The following is a 19,709-nucleotide window of genomic DNA, read 5'->3' as shown; positions in this document are numbered from 1 at the left end:
TCGTTTGAATATTCAGTGCATTTTTAAAAAGTAGAAAAGCCTAGAAAGTTATTATAGCAAGTCTTTTCATTGTTAGGCAAACAAAATAGATGTATTTGTGTTTTTGAAAATATATTTTTATGAGATATTTACAAAGTAACATTATTTAATACACATTTTGTGATGAATGTTATTCTGTATTTTATTAAATACGTTTGTGTGGTTAACATCTAATATCCCTAATAAATATTATTGAAATTATTTTATACTTCATCAGTTTAATAATATCTACAAGATTCGTGTAAATATTTTAACAAGTCACAATTAGTTATAGTAATTTAAAAAATTGTATAAACGATAGTTTATACTATTTGTGGTAGTAATGTTAATTCAATATTTAATTTCTCATAATCCTTCAGCAAGTGTATTTAATATTTCTTGAAGTAGTATGTTTCAAAGTATTTTGTATAGATTTATCATTAGTTTTTTTTCCATTTAGGTTTCACCAGTTATTATAAATACTATGATTACCATAACTTCAGCACTGTATACAACTAAGGAAACCATCCCAGAAGAAACAGCTTCTTCTACTGCACATTTATGGGAAAAGAAGGATACAAAGACTTTAAAAATGTGGTTTCTTGAAGAATCAAATGAAACTGAAAAAATAGCTCCCACAACTGAATTGGTACCCAAAGGCGAGATGATAAAAATGAACATTGATTCTATTTTTATAGTTCTTGAGGCTGGAATTGGTCATAGAACAGTGCCTATGCTTCTGGCAAAGTCACGTTTTTCAGGGGAAGGCAAAAACTGGAGTTCCCTAATAAATCTGCACTGTCAGCTTGAGCTAGAAGTAAGCATATTTTTCCAGTTTTATAACAGATAATGATACATATGGAATATTATGGAATCTTATGTAGCTATTTAAATTAAGCTTATTGTAAATATGATGTTGGGTCAAAAACTTTTAGAAAAAAGTTTTCAAATTTTGCCCTTGAATAATTGCTTTTATGTATACAGTCCTTTCACTTTTAAAGTACATCTCCACATTAAGTTTGTATTTCAACTGCTTTTATCAACTTAAAGGTAATATATTATTCAACAGTTGTTGATTAGATTGAGAATTCTTTTTTTTAAGAGTTAAAGTTGAGGCCAGGCCCAGTGACTCACACCTGTAATCCCAGCACTTCGGGAGGCCAAAGCAGAAGGATCGCTTGAGCCCAGGAGTTCAAGATCAGCCTGGGCAACATGGTGAAACCTTGTCTCTACTAAAAATACAAAAAATTAGCCAATGGTGGTGGCTCACACCTGTAGTCTCAGCTATTCAAGAGACTGAGGTGGGAGGATCACTTGAGAATAGCTGGGAAATCAAGGCTGCGGTGAGCTGAGATCGTGCCACTGCACTCCAGGCTGGGGGACATAGTGAGACCCAGCCTCAAAAAAAAAGAGTTAAAGTATTATCTTTTTTTTTTTTTTTTTTGAGGATATAGACAGAATTTCTGAATATGTGGATAATAATCTCTTCTGATATAAAGAGTTAGAAAGATATGCCTTATACTTTTATATAATGTAGAATCAAGCAAAGATGCTTTAAAGGGGGTTTTATCTGGACTAAATTGTGAAGAGCGAATATGTACTATGAAGTTAGCCAAGTGAGGAAAATGCTGAGGGAGTGTTTATAGGAAGCTACTGAATGGCATGTAAACTGGTTTTCGTATAGAAGAAATAACAGGGCCAAAAAACATGGTGGGAAGCAGGATAGTAAATCATTTTTAATTTAAAAAATTCTCTCTATAGGTGCATTATTATAATGAAATGTTTGGTGTATGGGAGCCTTTGCTTGAACCCTTAGAAATTGATCAGACTGAGGATTTTAGACCATGGAATCTTGGTATCAAGGTATATATATATATGTGTGTGTGTATATATATGTATGTATGTATTTTAAAAGACTACTTTTTTTAAGAACAGATTTAGGTTCAAAGCAAAATTGGGAAGAAGGAACAGAGATTTCCCATATACCCTCTATTTCTGCACATGTATAGCTTCCTCCTTTATTAACATTCCCTCATCAGTCTATATTTGAAGTCTGAAAAAATTTTCCAAAACTGAGAATGTTTATGCCATATTAGACACTTTATTTTAATCACAACAAAGTTCGGGTTGTCTCATCATGGGCCTTGCCCACATGCTTCCTTGTTTGCCCTCTTAATGTAATTTTCAAATCTCAGGCCAATGTTTCCTATGCTTCTAATACAATTATGTAACAAGTATTATGTGCCAGATACAGCAACTCTTGGAGGAAAATAGTTTTTATCCCTAGTTTGACTTGTGAAGGGACTGAGACCAGGGAGGTTAAGAGACTTCTTGAAGTAATAAGCTACAGAGTGGAAGAGATAGGATGCAAATCCAGCTGCAGAGGGGTTAAATCCACTCTAAACCACTATGCTATAATGCCTCTGTCATCTTCTTGTAAGTTGTTGTCTATCCTGAGTTTCCTTCATCCTCTGGGGAGGTGTGTATGTGTGCGTGTGTGTGCAAGAATGTGTATTATTTGTTTGAAATATATTGTGTGTTTATATAATCATGAGAATCGGGGCCTTTAGATGGATGAAATTTTGCTTCTGAAGTAAGAGACTGCAGAATTACTCACGTATTTCCTACCTAATAATGACTTGGTCAACCTGCGGACAGATTTTCAGTGGCTTAAAGCCAGTTAAAGTAACAGCAGAGGTGGCTAGCTTAGCATGTTGAGCTCTTTTCGTATTAGATCATTTAATTTTATTTTCCAGATATTTTAGATGAAGGATTTTAAAAGGAATTCCTTGATGGTTTTTAGGTTAGAATACACATGGTCAGTGGATCTGTGACTCCTAAAAAATGGTAAAGGGTATTGATTCTTATGAGCTCTAGGTTTATAACACTGTTCTGCTACTATTACCTGCCTTTGTAAGTCTCCATGTTTCTGTTCTTTATTATTAGCATGACCAATACATTAAGTTACTGTTTTCTGAGTTTTTATGTTGCTTTGAAGTATGTGCTTTTATATTCAGATGCCAGGTACACGTAGTAATTCTAGGTCTTTATTATTCCTTCTGAATTATATCTGCCAGTTTACTATCACTGAGGATGACATGATTTATTTTCTCTAATATTTCTGTCCTGTGTGACCTTAGTTGGCTGATGTCCAAATAATTTCAGTAAGGCAGTAGAACTTACTGAAATTAGAAAAGATAAAATGTACTGATCTCTCTAATGTTGTTATTGAGATTTGTCTAGTTATGTTGTGTTCCTAGAAATAATTTTTTCTTGTATTTCTGTGATTTATCATTTTAGATGAAAAAGAAAGCCAAAAAGGCCATTGTTGAGTCAGATCCTGAAGAAGAAAACTACAAAGTGCCAGAATATAAAACTGTCATTAGTTTCCATTCAAAAGACCAATTAAACATTACATTATCCAAATGTGGTCTTGTAATGTTAAATAATTTAGTCAAGGTAAGTAAAGAAATTTGAAACTTTAAATATTGAGATACTTGTCTGAGTTGATCTGTCTGTTGAATAAGAAGTTTAATGACTTAGTTATTTGTCATTTGTCCTCTACTGTTCTCCTTGTCATTTAATTTTACACATTTCATTTTATTTAAGATAACTCTTTCTTATTAGGCATTTACAGAAGCTGCCACTGGATCTTCAGCTGACTTCGTAAAGGATCTGGCACCATTTATAATTTTAAATTCCCTTGGACTTACTATCTCTGTTTCGCCAAGTGATTCTTTTAGTGTACTCAACGTTCCTATGGCAAAATCATATGTATTGAAAAATGAAGAAAGTTTAAGTATGGATTATGTCCGAACCAAGGACAATGATCATTTCAATGCAATGACCAGCCTAAGCAGCAAACTCTTCTTCATTCTTCTTAGTAAGTAGTTGCTGTATTACCTTTCTGGGGCTTTTTTGTTTTAAATTACAATTTACATGTTATTTTACTCTTTTGTAGAATCTTAGCAAGGTTTTTTTTTTTTTTTAAACTCTCCTTTCTAATAGGTCAAGAGCTGTTTTTTGTCTTTGCAGTATCTTGGTTGCAGTGTGTCATTACTAAAACTTTGTATTCCAAACTTTTTCTTTATCCACTGCATTATTCAGAGCATGGCAATTTACTGCTTTGTTGTTGGGAGGAGAAGTATTAGATCTCGCCCTCGCTCAGCTTTTATAGACCATAGATGTTTAGATGTTTGTGGGGATTCTTTTATTCACATTTGGTATCACTTGATGGTATTCCACTAGTTTTGCAACTGAATGAATTCAAAGTTTGAATTCATGCAAATGGCAATTTTTAATGGTTTTAGGATTTGTAAATAGTTTTTTTTTTAATGTTCTGCCTATTGAGATGAAGATTTTTTCCTTTGTCTTTTCTGCTTCCTAGAAGTTTTTCATTTTTATTGGAGGTGAAATATATACATTCTTAAATTATCATAATATGTAGTCATTGTGAAGTTAAATAGTCCCAAAGCCTCACCTACACCACTTTTTGATACTCTGGCATTTAAGTAGTTATTGAGGAGGGCATCATTTAGAAGATTAATTAGACATGGGAGGGTAGGCTACTAAAATAGCTTGTGTTTCTAGTTAGAAAATAACATGTAACAGGTGTTTCAGGTATTGTCATAACGTTGTACTTAATGTTCTCATAAATTTTACCTCTTTTTTTTTACATTTTTATGAATGGGATGGTAAATGAAATTTATGCAAGTAATTGCATCCCCAATACAACTTGTGTTTTAGGTAAATATATATAAAATTTTGTGTAATCAAGTCCAAGATATAAAGGAAAAGTGACACAAGTTGTTGGAAAAATTAAAAACAAAAATTGTAGTCACCTTGATATTTACCAGTGTCTACCAAAAGCTATTATGCTCTGGTTATTCTTACAGCAAGCCAGAGATCAATATTCTTGTATTTTATAGTACTTGCTCTCGTTACTCATTTTGGAAAGGTTTGCTCTTGTTGTCTTGGGTTAAACTCCTGAATGGGATTTTTTAATGAATGCTGTGGAAATATATGGTGGCTTCTTAAAATATCCCTTTTACGGACTATATCCGAAGACTTTAGTGACTATTATTTATAAGTTTAAGAATCATCTGAAATTTCTAATATATAACATGTAAAATTAATATTTAATGAATTATAATAAAAACTTTTAAACATACTTATTTAATTTAGCACCTGTTAACCATTCTACTGCTGATAAGATTCCTTTAACAAAAGTGGGACGACGTCTGTACACTGTAAGACACAGAGAGTCTGGAGTTGAAAGATCTATTGTTTGTCAAATTGATACAGTGGAAGGAAGTAAGAAGGTCACAATTCGCTCCCCAGTGCAGGTATGAAATGATCAATTTTGGGGAATGTCCTGTTATGCATATCTGTGTGCTAATAAAATTTAAAAAAGAGAAAAACACCAAAGCAAATTATTACTGAAAGAATATAAACCATAACAGAAATACAGCTGATATCAAAAGAAGAGTCACTACCAGCAGTTGCACTACTCAAATATGACCAGTGGTAGGAATTTGTTTGATATACTTCTTATAATTTTTTAATAGGAATATTTTGTAAAATCTTCTTAGGGTATTTTTTATAAATAAAATACTCATCAGTGTTTTGCTTTAGGTCTTTGTAATGTATTTATATCCTTTCTATTTGATTAGATAATTCTTAGAGAAATAAAAAAAATTTTACAGCTTTGTTGAGGTATGTACAATAAACTACATATATTTAAAGTTGATGACTTTTGACACAAAAATCCACCTTTGAAACCTTCATCACAGTCAAGGTAATGAACACATTTATTTCTTAGAAAAATTTTCTATTTCCCCACTTTCCCATTCCCAGGCATCCACTGATCTGTCCTCGTTGTACATTAGTTATATGGCCTAGGACTTTACATAAGTTGAATACAGTACAGATGGAGTTTGACTTTCATTCAGAAAAATTTTGTGTGTGTGTGTGTCAACTCATGTGTATCCATGTTGTTACATGCAGTTACATGTTGTTTCTCAGTAGTCATCTTTATATGGATATGCCACATATCCATTTTGAGTGAACCTTGGTATACCGTGTGAGGTTAAGAATTGAGATTTTGGGTTTTTTTTCACCATATGGATTTTTTTCCAGAGGATTCTAGTTCCTTCTCATTTTTCTTTAAACTTGAGAATCAGGTTATCAATTTTGTCAAAAATCTGGATAAAATTGGCTTGTCTTTTAATGTTTTAAATTCTGATTACTCATTGGTAGTGTTTAGAAATACAGATTATATTAACCTCTATTTGCAGTCTTAACTAGACTCACGTATTCTAGTAGATTTGTGTAGATTTAGATAGTTACGATAGTTGCAAATGAAGACATTTTTACTTTTTCCTTTCCAATCTGGATGTGTTTTATTTTATCTTGTTTATATTGCCTATCACACTGGCTAGAATACAATTCGAGTAGAAGTGGTGACGTCTTATGTTTTTGCCTTGTCCATTCTTTCACCATTAAACTTTAATGACTTGTGTTGTAGTTTTGTAGATGCCTTTTCTTACATTGAAAACATTCCTGTCTATTCCTAGTGTGCTGAGAGTTTTTATCAGAGTCGATTTTTGTATTTTGTCAGATGCCTTTTCTGTGCGAGAGGAGGATACATTTTTTCAATTGTTAGTATGATGAATTACATTCATTGATTTTTTTAAATGTTAGATCAACTTGCATTCCTAGGATTAATCTCACATAATCATGACGTCTTACTAACCTTTTAGTATATTGTTGGATTTTTGCATTTATATTCATGAGGGATATTGGTCTAGAGTTTTAATGTCTGTCTTTCTCTCTTCCTTTCTTTTCTTGAGTCTTGCTCTGTGCCCAAGGTTGGAGTGCAGTGGTGCCATCATGGCTCACTGGAGCCACATTCTCCTGGGTTTAAGCAATTCTCCTATCTCAGCCTCCCGAGCAGCTAGGACTGTAGGTGCACACCACCACACCTATTCCCCCATCTTGCTCCGCCTCTCATTGTTTAACTTTTTAACTCATTAAAGCAGCAGTCCCCAACCTTTTTGACACCAGGGGCCTGTTTCATGGAAGACAGTTTTTCCACAGGTTGGGGGCTGGGGCATATGGTCTCAGGATTCCTTTCTCAAGAACAGAAAGCTCCACCCATATGTGTCCCTGTCCCCTGCAGGGACACCAAGTTAACAACTATCTACACAGAAAAAAACACCATAAGAAACAAAAATCAGGCAAGCACTCACAGTACTGGATTTAACCTCAGATCATCAGGCATTAGTTAAATTCTCATGAGGAGCATATAACCTAGATCCCGTGCACGCACAGTTCACAATAGGGTTCACCTTCCTATGAGAATCTAATGCTGTGGCTGATCTGACAGGAGGCAGAGCTCAGGCGGTAATGCTCTCAAGCCTGCTGCTCACTTCCTGCTGTGCAGCCCACTTCCTAACAGGCCACAGACTGGTACCAGCCCATGGGTGAAGGGCTGGGGACCTGTGTATTAAAGTGTGTTTAACGTGGGGTTTCTGTAGGCACCACGTAGTTGGACCTTATGTTTTGTTTTGTTTTGTTTTTTTATTTTAATCTGAAAATCTGTGCCTTTTAACAAGGATAATTAAACCACTTATATTTAAAAGTTGTTATTGATATGGTTGGGCTTAAACTTGCTATTTTTTTTTTTTTTTCTGTCTCATTTGTTCTTTACATCCATCTTCCTTTTGTTTTCTCTTTCTCTTTTTTTTTTAATTAATTGAGCATTTTTGTTACGAATTCATTTTATTTCCTTGTTGGTTATTGGCTGTATCTCTTTATACTTCCTTGCCTTTTTTTTTGTTGTTGTTGTTGTTACTTTAGGGCTTTATTACGTACATATTGTATTAGTCTACCTTCAAGTAGTATTTTGCCGCTTCACATACAGAATCACAACTTTAAACCAGTATACTTCCACTTCTCATCTCCCACATTTGTATGATTATGTTCATACATTTTCGTGTCTATGTATGTTAGCCAAAACCCCATAATACAAGTTACTATTTTTCTTTAATGAATTATGTTTTAAATTGGTTTAAAATACAAACTGTATTTGATATTTATTATCACTTTTTCTTCTTTCAGTAATGCTAATAATGAATTCTTTCAGTTTTTATTTCACATATATGTGTTACAGATATTTTCACTGGGCCTAGAGATCTAGATTGGCAGGGTTTTTTCCCCATACTTTAAAAATGTTGTTCTGCTGTCTACTGTATTGCATTGTTTCTGATCAGAAGTCTGCTTTTTTTCCTGTATTTGCTCTTCTACAAAATGTGTCAACCTTTTCTTTAGCTGCTTTTGAGATTTCTTTTTTCTTTATCATTGGTTTTAAGCAATTTGGTTATGATGAATCTTGGTGTAGTTTTCTTCATGTTCCTTGTATTTGGGGTTTACTGACCTTAAAATCATGGATTTATAGTTTTGATCAACTTTAGAAAACTTTTTGCCATTGTTTCTAAAATTTTTTCTGTCTTCGCCCTCTCTTCTCTCCTTTAGGTTCCAGTTGGGTATATATTAGGGTGTTTGAACTTGCCCCACAGCTCAGTAATGCTCTGTTTGTTTTTCCTTTCAGCTTTTTACCCATTTCTTTTTTGATAGTTTCTCTTGTTAAGTCTTCAGTTTCCCTTTTCTTTTTCAGTGGCCAATCTGCTGTTGACGCCATCTGATATATTTTTCTCAATAGTACTATGAATTTTTTTGGTTTTTTATTTTCCAGTGTCTCTTTTTAGCATACTTAGTCTTCTAACTTTTTAGTGATATTGGATATAATTTTAATAAATGTTTTAATGTCCTTGTCTACCAATTCTATTACGTGTCATTTTAGGTTTGTTTCATTTTATTGATGTTTCTTTTCATTATGGTATTTTTTTCATTCCTTTAATGTACCTGATAATTTTTTATTGGTTACCTAAAACTACTGTATATATCAGAACCAGACTTTGTTCTTCCTGTTTTGTTTAGGCGGATCTTTACTGAGCCGTAGATAATCTGCACATGTCCTGGTCATGACTCAGCTGAAGTTTTGACGTGAAGGGGACACTCAATTTTCCAGAATTCTGTCTGTACAGCTTTTGCCTCTCCATGCGGGTCTCTCCTCTCCAGTACAATATGCTGTGAATTTCAGTCACATTGGCTTCCCCAGATTTTCAGATCTTGTCTCTTCAACTTGGCTGCCTGCTTCTCACACAGCAGACTAGAAACTCACTCTCCAGACAGCAAGCTGGGTAGTCATAGCTTCTGTAGCTTTTTCGTTTTTGTTTTTGTTTTTCCCTTGTGCTGCCTATTGTGCCTTATCTGAAACTGTGGTTTGATGTTTGTTGTTTGTTTTTCTGCTTTTTAGTTGATTAGGGTGGGAAGCTATATCTGGTCCCTGTTATTCTAGCATGGCTGAAAACAGATATCCCTTCTCTTTCACTTTTTATTTAGGTAACTATTTTAAAAGATGACTAACAGCCGCACTCATTACTGTTGATTATTTTGCCATTTAGTTAAATAGTTGAACGTGAAGTTTGAATTTCTTACAGGTACTTTGTATAGACATATTTCTATTGCTTCAAATGTATAGAGCAAATAGTTTTTCTAGAATTAAAAATAGAGTACAGTTAAGATTATTCATTTATCAAATTCTTAGTTCTCATGTTTCATATGCTGCTATGATGTTTTTAAAGTAGAATTTGGTAAGATATAGAAAGATTATGAGAAAATTGTTTTACTAAACAATTTGTTATTATCTATTCCAAAGATAAATATGAGTATTTGGAGGTTTTCTGATTATTATGTATATATTAATCAGAATAATACATTTTTGCCTGACTATTTTTTGCTACTCACTGGATGAGATACCATTTTTTGCTACTCACTGGATGAGATACTCTTCATACTTTTCTCTCTAAAGAAAGTTGCAACAATTCAGTCACCTCTTCAGGCCCCAATTCTAATTCTAGTTCTCTTGCTATATCCACCGTATCTGCAGTGACTTGCTCCATTGAAGTCCTGAATTCCTCAAAGTCATCCATGAGGGTTGGAACCAGCTGGTAATGTTGTTATTTTGACCTCCTCTCATGAATCACAAATGTTATTAATGGCATCTGGATGATGAATCCTTTCCAGAAGATTTTCAATTTACTTTGCCTGGATCCATCAGAGGAATCATTGTCTATGGGAGCTGTTGCCTTAAAAAATGTGTATCTTAAATAATGAGACTAATATTATTTAAGTCAAATATACAATATTACATATAATATTAAGAAGTTGAAATTACTCCTTGATCCATTTGCTACAGAATAGATGTTGTGTTAGCAGGCATGAAAGCAGCATTAATCTCCTGTACATCTCCATCAGAACTCGAGTGACAATGTGCATAGCCAATGAGCAATAGCATTTTGAAAGGATTTTTTTCCTGAGAATAGGTCTCAGTAGTGGGCTTTAAAAATTCGGTAAACCATGCTATAAACAGATGTGCTTTCAAATTCAGGCTTTGTTTTTCCATGTATAGAGCACAGAGTAGAGTTAGCATATTCTTAAAGGCCCTAGGATTTTCATAATGGTAAATGAACATTGGCGTAACTTCAGGTCACTTGCTTCATTATCCCTTTAACAAGAGATTCAGACTGTCCTTCGAAGCTTTGAAGCTAAGCATTGACTTCTCTTCTCTGGCTATGAGAGTCTTAAATGTCGTGTTCTTCCAATAGAAGGGTGTTTTGTCTAGTTTGGAAATCTGTTGTTTAGTGTAGCCATCTTCATCAGTGATCTTAGCTAGACCTTCTGGATAACTTGCTGCAGCCACTTGCCGCTTCACTTTGCACTTGTATGTTATGCAGGTGGTTTCTTCCCTTAAACCTCGTGAACAAACCTCTGCTTCCAACTTTTTTTCTGCTACTTCCTCACATCTCTCAGCCTTCATACGATTGAAGAGAGTTAGGGCCTTTCTTAGGGGAATGTTGCAGCTGGTTTGATCTTCTATCCTGTATTAGGCTGTTTTCATACTGCTGTAAAGAACTGCCCGGGACTTAGTAATTTATAAAGGAAAGAGGTTTAATTGTCTCATAGTGCAGCATGGCTGGGGAGACCTCAGGAAACTTATAATCTGGCAGAAAGCAAATGGAAAGCAAGGCACCTTCTTCACAAGGCAGCAGGAAAGAGAAGTGAATGCAGGAAGAACTACCACACACTTATAAGACCATCAGATCTCGTGAGAACTCATTCACCATCATGAGAACAGCATGGGGAAACTGTCCCCATGATCCAGTTACCTCCACCTGATTCCTCCCTTGACACATGGGTTATGGGGATTACAATTCAAGATGAGATTTGGGTGGGGGACGTAGTCAAATCATGTCATATTCAGACCACTAGAATATTCTTCCTGTTAGCAATAAGGCTGTTTCACTTTCTTGTCATTTGCATGTTCACTGGGTTAGGACTTTTAATTTTCTTCAAAAACTTTTCCTTTGCATTCACAACTTGGCTGTTTGATGCAAGAGGCTTACCTTTTAGCCCATCTCTGGTTTTGACATGCACTTCTCTTTAACATTAATCATTTCTAGCTTTTGCTTTTGATTTAAAAGTGAGAGACATGTGCCTCTTCTTTTCATTTGAAAGAGGTCATTGGAGGGTTATTAATTGTCCTATTTTCAATAGTATTGTGTCTCAGAGAATAGAGAAGTCTGAAGAAGAGGGAGAAAGTGGGGAAAATGTCCAATTTGTGGAGCAGTCAGAACACACACATTTATTAATTATAGCACATATAATTATAACGAAAAGATTGAAATATTGTGAGAGTTACCAGAATATGACACCGAGGCACTACGTGAGCACATGGTGTTAGAAAAATGGCACCAATAGACTTGCTTGATACAGGATTGCCATAAACCTTTAATTTGTAAAAAATGAAATATCTGCAATGCACAATAAAGCAAAACATATAAAACAAGGTATGCGTATATATGAATTTACTACTTTTGATAGTCAGGAGAAATGGTATTATTCAAAATAAAATTTGCCCACAGTTACACAGCTAGTAATTAGCACTGCCAGTATTTATCTCAGGTTTGTTTCACTTTAACATCTATGTTCATTCTGCTATCATATTGCTGTTGCATAATCATAAACTTGAGGAATCGTTCCAGCAAGATAGCTTACCTGCAACATGCTTCTGTTTCTTTCTTATCTTTGTAATTTTTGAGAGACAGGGTCTTAATCGCCCAGGAGTGCAGTGGCATGATCAATGCTCACTGCAACCTTGACTTCCCAGGCTCAATAATCCTCTCACCTCAGCCTCTCCAGTAGCTCGGACTACATGTGTATACCACCATACCTGGCTAATTTTTCAATATTTTGTAGAGACAGGGTCTCACCATATTGCCCAGACTGGTCTCGAACTCCTGAGGTCAAGTGATCCTCCTGCCTCAGCCACCCAAAATGCTGGAATTATAATAGGTGTGAGCCACTGTGCCCACCCACTTTTATACAGACGGATGTTCCCTTTTCCTCTGCTCCCTTAGACTTTTCAAGCTTATGCTCATTCCGTTTTCCAGACCTTTGATCTTTCCTTGAAATTTCAACTGCTAGTTTATTCTCAGCTTCCAACCAACTTTTTCCACACTAAATCTGAAAGGGAAAACAAAGGAAGCAATATCAGACTTTGGTAAGTAACTTCACATTCCAAACAGGCACCATTTAGAAGCATGTGTTTCTTAATAGGCTCCATTTACATCAGTGATAAGTTGAATGTGAAATTTATTTGGAATTATATTTATAATCAGAAAATATGTTGGAAAACTTACAGTTAATGTCTGTTGTGGAATGCTCTGGATGTTGATTATTGGTTTGATAGTGGACTTTGAAGTTTATTATAATACAGATGTCTCCATCCACACCATGGAGTTTTAAAAATATTGAAGTTTAAAAATGGTTCCCTTAAATTTAAAAAAAAATGCATGAAGTTGAAGCCAACTGTTTGGTTTCCCTCCTTAGTCCACATTCCCTCCTTCCTTCTTCCTTGAGGCAATATCAATTTGGTGATATGTTGTGTATATTTCTAGTACTATATTTTAAAAACTACTTCCTGTCCAGAAAGTACATACTTGTGTTTTTAGTGTCTTACAGAAATGTTACACTGTTCACCTTGTTATGCTATGTTCTGTTTTCATTCAAATATATGAAGTGTAACCATATACTGATACATAGGTCATTATTTTAATGATGTTACATGATTATATCAATTTGAAGAAAATTTTCTTATTTTTCCATTGTTGAGATTGTTTTCATTTTCATTTTTTTATAATCAGTGGTGTAGTGAACATCGGTGTCTTGAGTGAGTGTAGTAAACAATAAATGAATACACATGTGTGAACATTTCTCTAGGTATGGCACTAGGAGCAGAATTGCTAAGAAGAAAGTACATTTTCATTTTTACTAAGTTTTTGTCAAATTATTCTTCAGAGTTATGTTATCAGTTTACATTCTACCACTAGTGTATATGAGTTCCTGTTCACATCATTTTCAACTGTTGATATTACCATACTTCTGATATTTTTGCAGTTTGTTGGTATTAAAAGATATTCTATGAATGTAATTTGTATTTTCTTGATTACTAGTAATGTCAAGTATCTTTTCCTCTTTATTGGTCAGTTTTTCCATTCTGTGAATCACCTGTTTACATTCTGTTCCTGTTTTCCTCTTGATTGCAACTTTCTTAATGATTTTTAGGATTTTTGAGTATGTAGTGGTTATAAACCCTTTGTCAAGTATATTACAGATATTTGCCAGCCTGTAGATTGTCACTTTTACCATACAAATATTTAAAATTTTGATTTTTTTCTATGAATTTTTTTCTACTATTTTTGTCTAAACAAAAACATATCTCTAAACAAATTAGTCTGTATCCTAAAGTGAAGGAGATATTATCTTATTCCCCTGTAGGATGCTTAAAGTCTGTTTTTGAGATTCCTTTTATATAAAACTGTAGAAATTTTTCTTGTATATTTTAGGATAAATAATATGTTTGTTTCTTTTCTAATTTACATAAGCAAGATGAATATTGCCTGATAGTTCCTTTGTTAAGATATTTACATGGACTTTTTTTTTTACACATCTGTAGATTCTTAGATTAATGATACTAAATATTATTTGTTTTTCTTTCCCAGATAAGAAATCATTTTTCAGTCCCACTGTCTGTTTACGAAGGGGATACCTTATTGGGAACTGCCTCACCTGAAAATGAATTCAACATACCATTAGGATCTTACCGGTATTTTTTCTTTATCATTTTATTTACTCTGAGATCTCTTGTAGACTTTTTAGTTTCTGATTTCACATGGATAACTTTGATCAAATCCATCCTGCTAATAACTCATCTAACTCATGTAGGTTTCTGTGCACTTAGATCTTAAAAGAGAAGTATTATTTAATTTATTGTAATAACTTATAGCAAGCACATTATATATACTTTTCTCTTAAATATATTTTTGTTGCAATATAAGCATCATAAGCATAGTCATATGATTAAGAGTTTTTAAAATGTCTAATAGATGATGCCTGATGGTTTCTGAATTTATACTATTATGAAGTAAATTTTACTTCTCAGAGGTTTTATAATACAATTTTTTTGACATTCTTTTAGTAAACAGAATATTTTATCCTTTTCATATTTGTTCATTGTTCAGGGATGGAGTTGTAAATAGAAGTATATACTACATTAATTTTAAATTTTTAAAGTAATTAAATTTGATACAAGATATGTTTTAAGAAAATATTAAAATTATAACAAAATATGAGCTAGTCTTATAGATTTATATCATAACAAGTAAATATTAGTCAAGATGTGTAATCTGGAATTGAAAATAATCTCTTATATGGAAATTTAACCCTATTGGAGAATAAAACTTTCCTCAGAATTAAGCATTGTAGTTTGTTTAAATACCATTTTAGAATACACACTAGAAATAGATACTTACCTCAATGCTACAGAAGGATAGAGGCAGAACTGCAAACAGTGCTTACCTGTTCCCTTGTCCAGAAGTTCAGAATGGGATCCTCAATGCTCTGAAGACGGTCTAGCAGTTTTAGGCACGTATTTTCACATAGATCGACTTGCTAAATCTAATGAGTGTTTTATTGCTTAGTTCAGACTTGCTGAGGGAAAGAATTGTATTGTTGAGAGAACAACAAAATAGTCATTTACAATATCTGATCTTGCTCTAGAGATGATTTGGGGTGGGTTACAAGACTAGATTAAATATGGCATGTAAGATATATTTAAAAATTTCTGTGAAGAACTTTCATTTTCTTCTTGGATAATAAAAGTTAATGATACTCTACTTTTTAATACATTTCTGGTATATATTTTGTGTCTCTCTCCGTAGTAGAGGAAACAGTACCTTTATACTTTTTTCCAAGGCTGAATGTTAATTTGTTACATGATAGTTAATCTATCTTAATGAGAATTAGTAGTGATTAATTCATCTTAATGAGAATTGTTACTGATTAAGTACTTCATCTTAACTAGAACTATTAGTGACTAACCAGCTTGGATTTTTCATTGGGCTTTTTTTTTTTTTTTTTTTTTTGAGATAGAGTTTCGCTCTTGTTGCCCAGGCTGGAGTGCAATGGTGGGATCTCAGCTCCCAGATTCAAGTGATTCTCCTGCCTCAGCCTCCTAAGTAGCTGGGATTACAGGCATGCACCACCATGCGCAGCTAATTTTGTATTTTTAGCAGAGACGGGATTTCTCCATTTTGGTCAGGCTGGTCTCAAACTCACGATCTAGGTATTCTTTTAATCTAGTACTTCAGTGTAGGTGCACGTATATTTAAGATGTGAGGTCTTAACAAACAGTTATCTTTCTCTATTCTGTTTCTATTCTTAGATTAATGTTACAGATAAGTATAGATGCAGATAAATATAGGAAAACAATTTATATTTTATTAAAATATTTAAACAGAATTTAAATATACTGATTCTTTTATTAATTTAACAAATATTTATCAAGGTTTTCTGTGGATGAGACACTTAATACCAAGAAGAATTGCATGTGACTTTTGCCATCAAAAGATGGATATATTACATAAATGTATGAAGTAGGAAACAGTGGGTTTTGGAGAGTTATAGAAAGTGTTACAGTTGCCAAAAACTATGGAAAACATAAAAGGGATTAATGACTGACTCCTGGGCAAGATACATGAAGTACAGTAACATGTAATATAGTAATATGGAGATTAGATGGAAAAGGCTAAGAGGAAGGTGTACATGAACAAAGAGAAGGAAGCATGAAAGCATAGTGTTATAAGGAATAGTTGGGAATTCATTGGAATGTAGAGTACATGTTGGAAGATAAAATTTGAAAGATAATTTAAGTTCACAGTTAGGTGGTTGCTCTCTCATTTTCTTGCTCCATTTTTATAAATTTTATCTCCGTCTATTAGTTTGATCTGTTTTTTTCTTCTTGTCTCAGATCATTTGATGTTCTGTTTCAAGACCATTCACTCTATCTTCTCATTTAAAACCTCCTGTCATTGATTATCTTTCTTTCCTGTTTTCTTCCTTCATTCCTTGAACTTTCCTTTGACCTTTTATATTTCTCTTACTCAGATCTTCTCTTCAGAACACCCTTTTTGGGAAAATTGTCACTTCTGCAAACACCTTGCAGTCTGTCTGGAAAGAGCCAACCACTCTGCCCTCAGTCTACTCTATACATGTGTTTTGGTACCTATCACAATGCAGTAGTTATCTTTTAACATTACATTTCCCACCTGATTATGATCTTACTCATTTGTTTGTTTTCAATATTGCCTTGTTGGTACATAATAGGTCCAATAAATGTTTTGATAAACTGGGTAAGTGTATTACCATTAGTTTAATTTGGAAAAAAAATAAGGTTTTACCTTTAAGTGTTAGGAGTAAGAGTGGAAAATAGAATGAAAATTATAGAAGGAAGTAGAAGTAGAATAGGCTATATCTGTTAACTCTTTTGACAAATAATTTATATACTTCAGTCAGGGAAGAAGGAAGTCTAATATTGTGTCAAAGTCCAGGGTGCCAGTAGCTGGAAGTCACTGAAAAAGGACATGCAGAAAAGTGGGTAGAGTGGTTCAGTGTTCAGTCTAGCAAATTTAAGGTGCCATCAGAAATTATTACAGAAATACATCATAGATATTTAACATTTTAGGAGTAGAACTTAGGAAAATAATCAGGGTTGGAGATAGTGTTGACTGTTGTTCATCTATAAAGGACAGTGTCATAATTATAGCTAATAATTTTTACAAACATAAAAATATTTCTGAAATGTTTATTCTTGGCTACAGTGTCAGTTCAAAAATTATTAAGTATAAAATATTGCTGAAATGTAAACAATGTAATATTCAAATATAAAGATTAACTATGTGACAACCAATAATTTTGTCATCATTTTCTTAAACCACTCTTCTGCAATGACAACAAAAGCCAAAATTGACAAACGGGATCTAATTAAACTAAAGAGCTTCTGCTCAGCAAAAGAAACTACCATCAGAGTGAACGGGCAACCTACAGAAAGGGAGGAAATTTTTGCAGTCTGTCCATCTGACAAAGGACTAATATCCAGAATCTACAAAGAACTGAAAAAAATTTATAAGAAAAAAACAACCCCATCAAAAAGTGGGTGAAGGATATGAACAGACGCTTCTCAGAAGAAGACATTTATGCGGCCAAGAAACGTGTGAAAAAAAGCTCATCATTACTGGTGATTAGAGAAATGCAAATCAAAACAACAATGAGATACCATCTCATTCCAATTAGAATGGTAATCTTTAAAAAGTCAGGACACAACAGATGCTGAAGAGGATGTGGAGAAATAGGAATGCTTTTACACTGTTGGTGGGAGTATAAATTAGTTCAACCATTATGGAAGACGGTGTGGTGATTCCTCAAGGATCTAGAACCAGAAATACCATTTGACCCAGCAATCCCATTACTGGCTATATACCAAAGAACTACAATAAATCATTCTACTATAAAGACAGATATACATATATGTTTATTGCAGTACTGTTCCCAGTAGCAAAGACTTGGAACCAACCCAAAGGCCCATCAATGATAGACTGGATAAAGAAAGTGTGGCACGTATACAGCATGAAATACTATGCAGCCATAAAATAGAGTGAGTTCATGTCCTTTGCAGGGGCATGAGTGAAGCTGGAAACCATCATTCTCAGCAAACTAACACAGGAACAAAAAAACCAAACACCGCATGTCCTCAATCATAAGTGGGAGTTGAACAATGAGAACTCATGGACACAGGGAGGAGAGCATCACTCACTGGGGCCTGTTGGGAGTTGGGGAGCAAGGGGAGGGAGAGCATTAGGAGAAATACTTAATGTAGATGATCAGTTGATGGGTGCAGCAAACCACTGTGGCATGTGTATGCCTCTGTAACAAACCTGCACGTTCTGCACATGTATCCCAGAACCTAAAGTGTAATTAAAAAAAAAAAAAATGCTAAAGCAGGAAAAAAAAAATAAAGTACAATATCATACTGCTGTAAAAAAAAACAAAAACAAAAAAGAAAAACACTCTTCTGCATCTATGGCCCACATTTTAATAAAGTTAAATATCGATTGAAAACTTTCATTTGATTAATGTTGGAAAGCTTGTGATTATTTTTTCAATAGTAATTTTTTTAGTTTATGAATTCAGTCATGGCATTTATTTCCTTTTAGGCCCACATATCCAGAAAAGCCAGATTCTTGCAGTTATATGTACAAGTCACAGATGATTCTATGTGGTTTGCTTTGCATATATAACTGATACGATTTATGTATTTTTATATGAAACCATTCATCTTATAAGTGTACTTTTAAGATAGTAAGTTTGTAAGAAAAATACTCTCCTCTTAAAAGTCAAAAAACTTGATGAGCTTCCAGAAAGTTAAGGTGATATCTATTTATCTATCTTACTTATATCTAAAAGGTATATGAAAATATAAAAATTTATTACAATATTGTGAAAGGAGGTAAGTTTGTTATTCTAAAGCTGTAATTATATACTTTAATATGTTTTCCTTTAAAGCATTTTGAACTGTATCATTTAATCTCATGCAGATCATTCCTTTTTCTGAAGCCAGAAGATGAGGACTATCAAATGTGTGAAGGAATTGACTTTGAAGAGATTGTGAAAAATGATGGTGCTCTTCTAAAGAAGAAATGTAGATCTCAAAACCCTTCCAAGAAATCATTTCTCATTAATATTGTTCCAGAAAAAGATAATTTAACGTCTCTATCAGTGTATTCAGAAGATGGTTGGGATTTACCATACGTAATGCATTTGTGGCCACCTATCCTGCTCCGAAATCTTCTTCCTTACAAAATTGCTTATTATATAGAGGTATCGGCAAATTGTTTTAGTGCTTTCCTGTTTTTGATTTTGTAGTTTCAGTTTTTTAAGATTAAGAACAATAAAAACTATTTTAAAGATCTAATAAAAATTAGAATACTAGAATACTAGTAAAGAATAGGTAATGCAGATACTCTTTTGCAACAAGTATGAGAATTATTATTGAAATAACATTTAAGAACTAGACTTCAGTGACAAAAAAAGCCTGCTACATTATATTGTATTCTTTTAGCGCTGATTTTCTTAAAAGATTATATACTTGGTAAAGTTGCTTTTTTTCTTAC

At 33.5% G+C, this 19,709-nt stretch overlaps 1 protein-coding gene across 9 annotated transcripts in view; it reads left to right on the top strand.

Annotated features, from left to right (window-relative positions):
* The window catches only part of VPS13A (vacuolar protein sorting 13 homolog A), a 256,982-nt gene that overhangs the window by 153,440 nt on the left and 83,833 nt on the right, over window positions 1-19,709 (top strand). For all 9 annotated transcript variants that reach the window (XR_001895953.3, XR_004177826.1, XM_017949941.3 and 6 more), the window contains exons 41-47: window positions 479-835; window positions 1,780-1,881; window positions 3,319-3,477; window positions 3,646-3,901; window positions 5,203-5,363; window positions 14,205-14,308; window positions 19,134-19,416. Coding sequence is in view for 7 of the 9 variants with exons in the window: in XM_017949941.3 (XP_017805430.2) it covers window positions 479-835; window positions 1,780-1,881; window positions 3,319-3,477; window positions 3,646-3,901; window positions 5,203-5,363; window positions 14,205-14,308; window positions 19,134-19,416 (1,422 nt within the window). In the remaining 2 variants the exon portion in view is untranslated. The remainder of the gene's footprint in view (window positions 1-478; window positions 836-1,779; window positions 1,882-3,318; window positions 3,478-3,645; window positions 3,902-5,202; window positions 5,364-14,204; window positions 14,309-19,133; window positions 19,417-19,709) is intronic.

Source organism: Papio anubis, chromosome 13 (assembly GCF_008728515.1).
Source record: "Papio anubis isolate 15944 chromosome 13, Panubis1.0, whole genome shotgun sequence".
NCBI lineage: Eukaryota > Metazoa > Chordata > Mammalia > Primates > Cercopithecidae > Papio > Papio anubis.
This window is presented reverse-complemented; position numbering and strand designations above follow the sequence as displayed.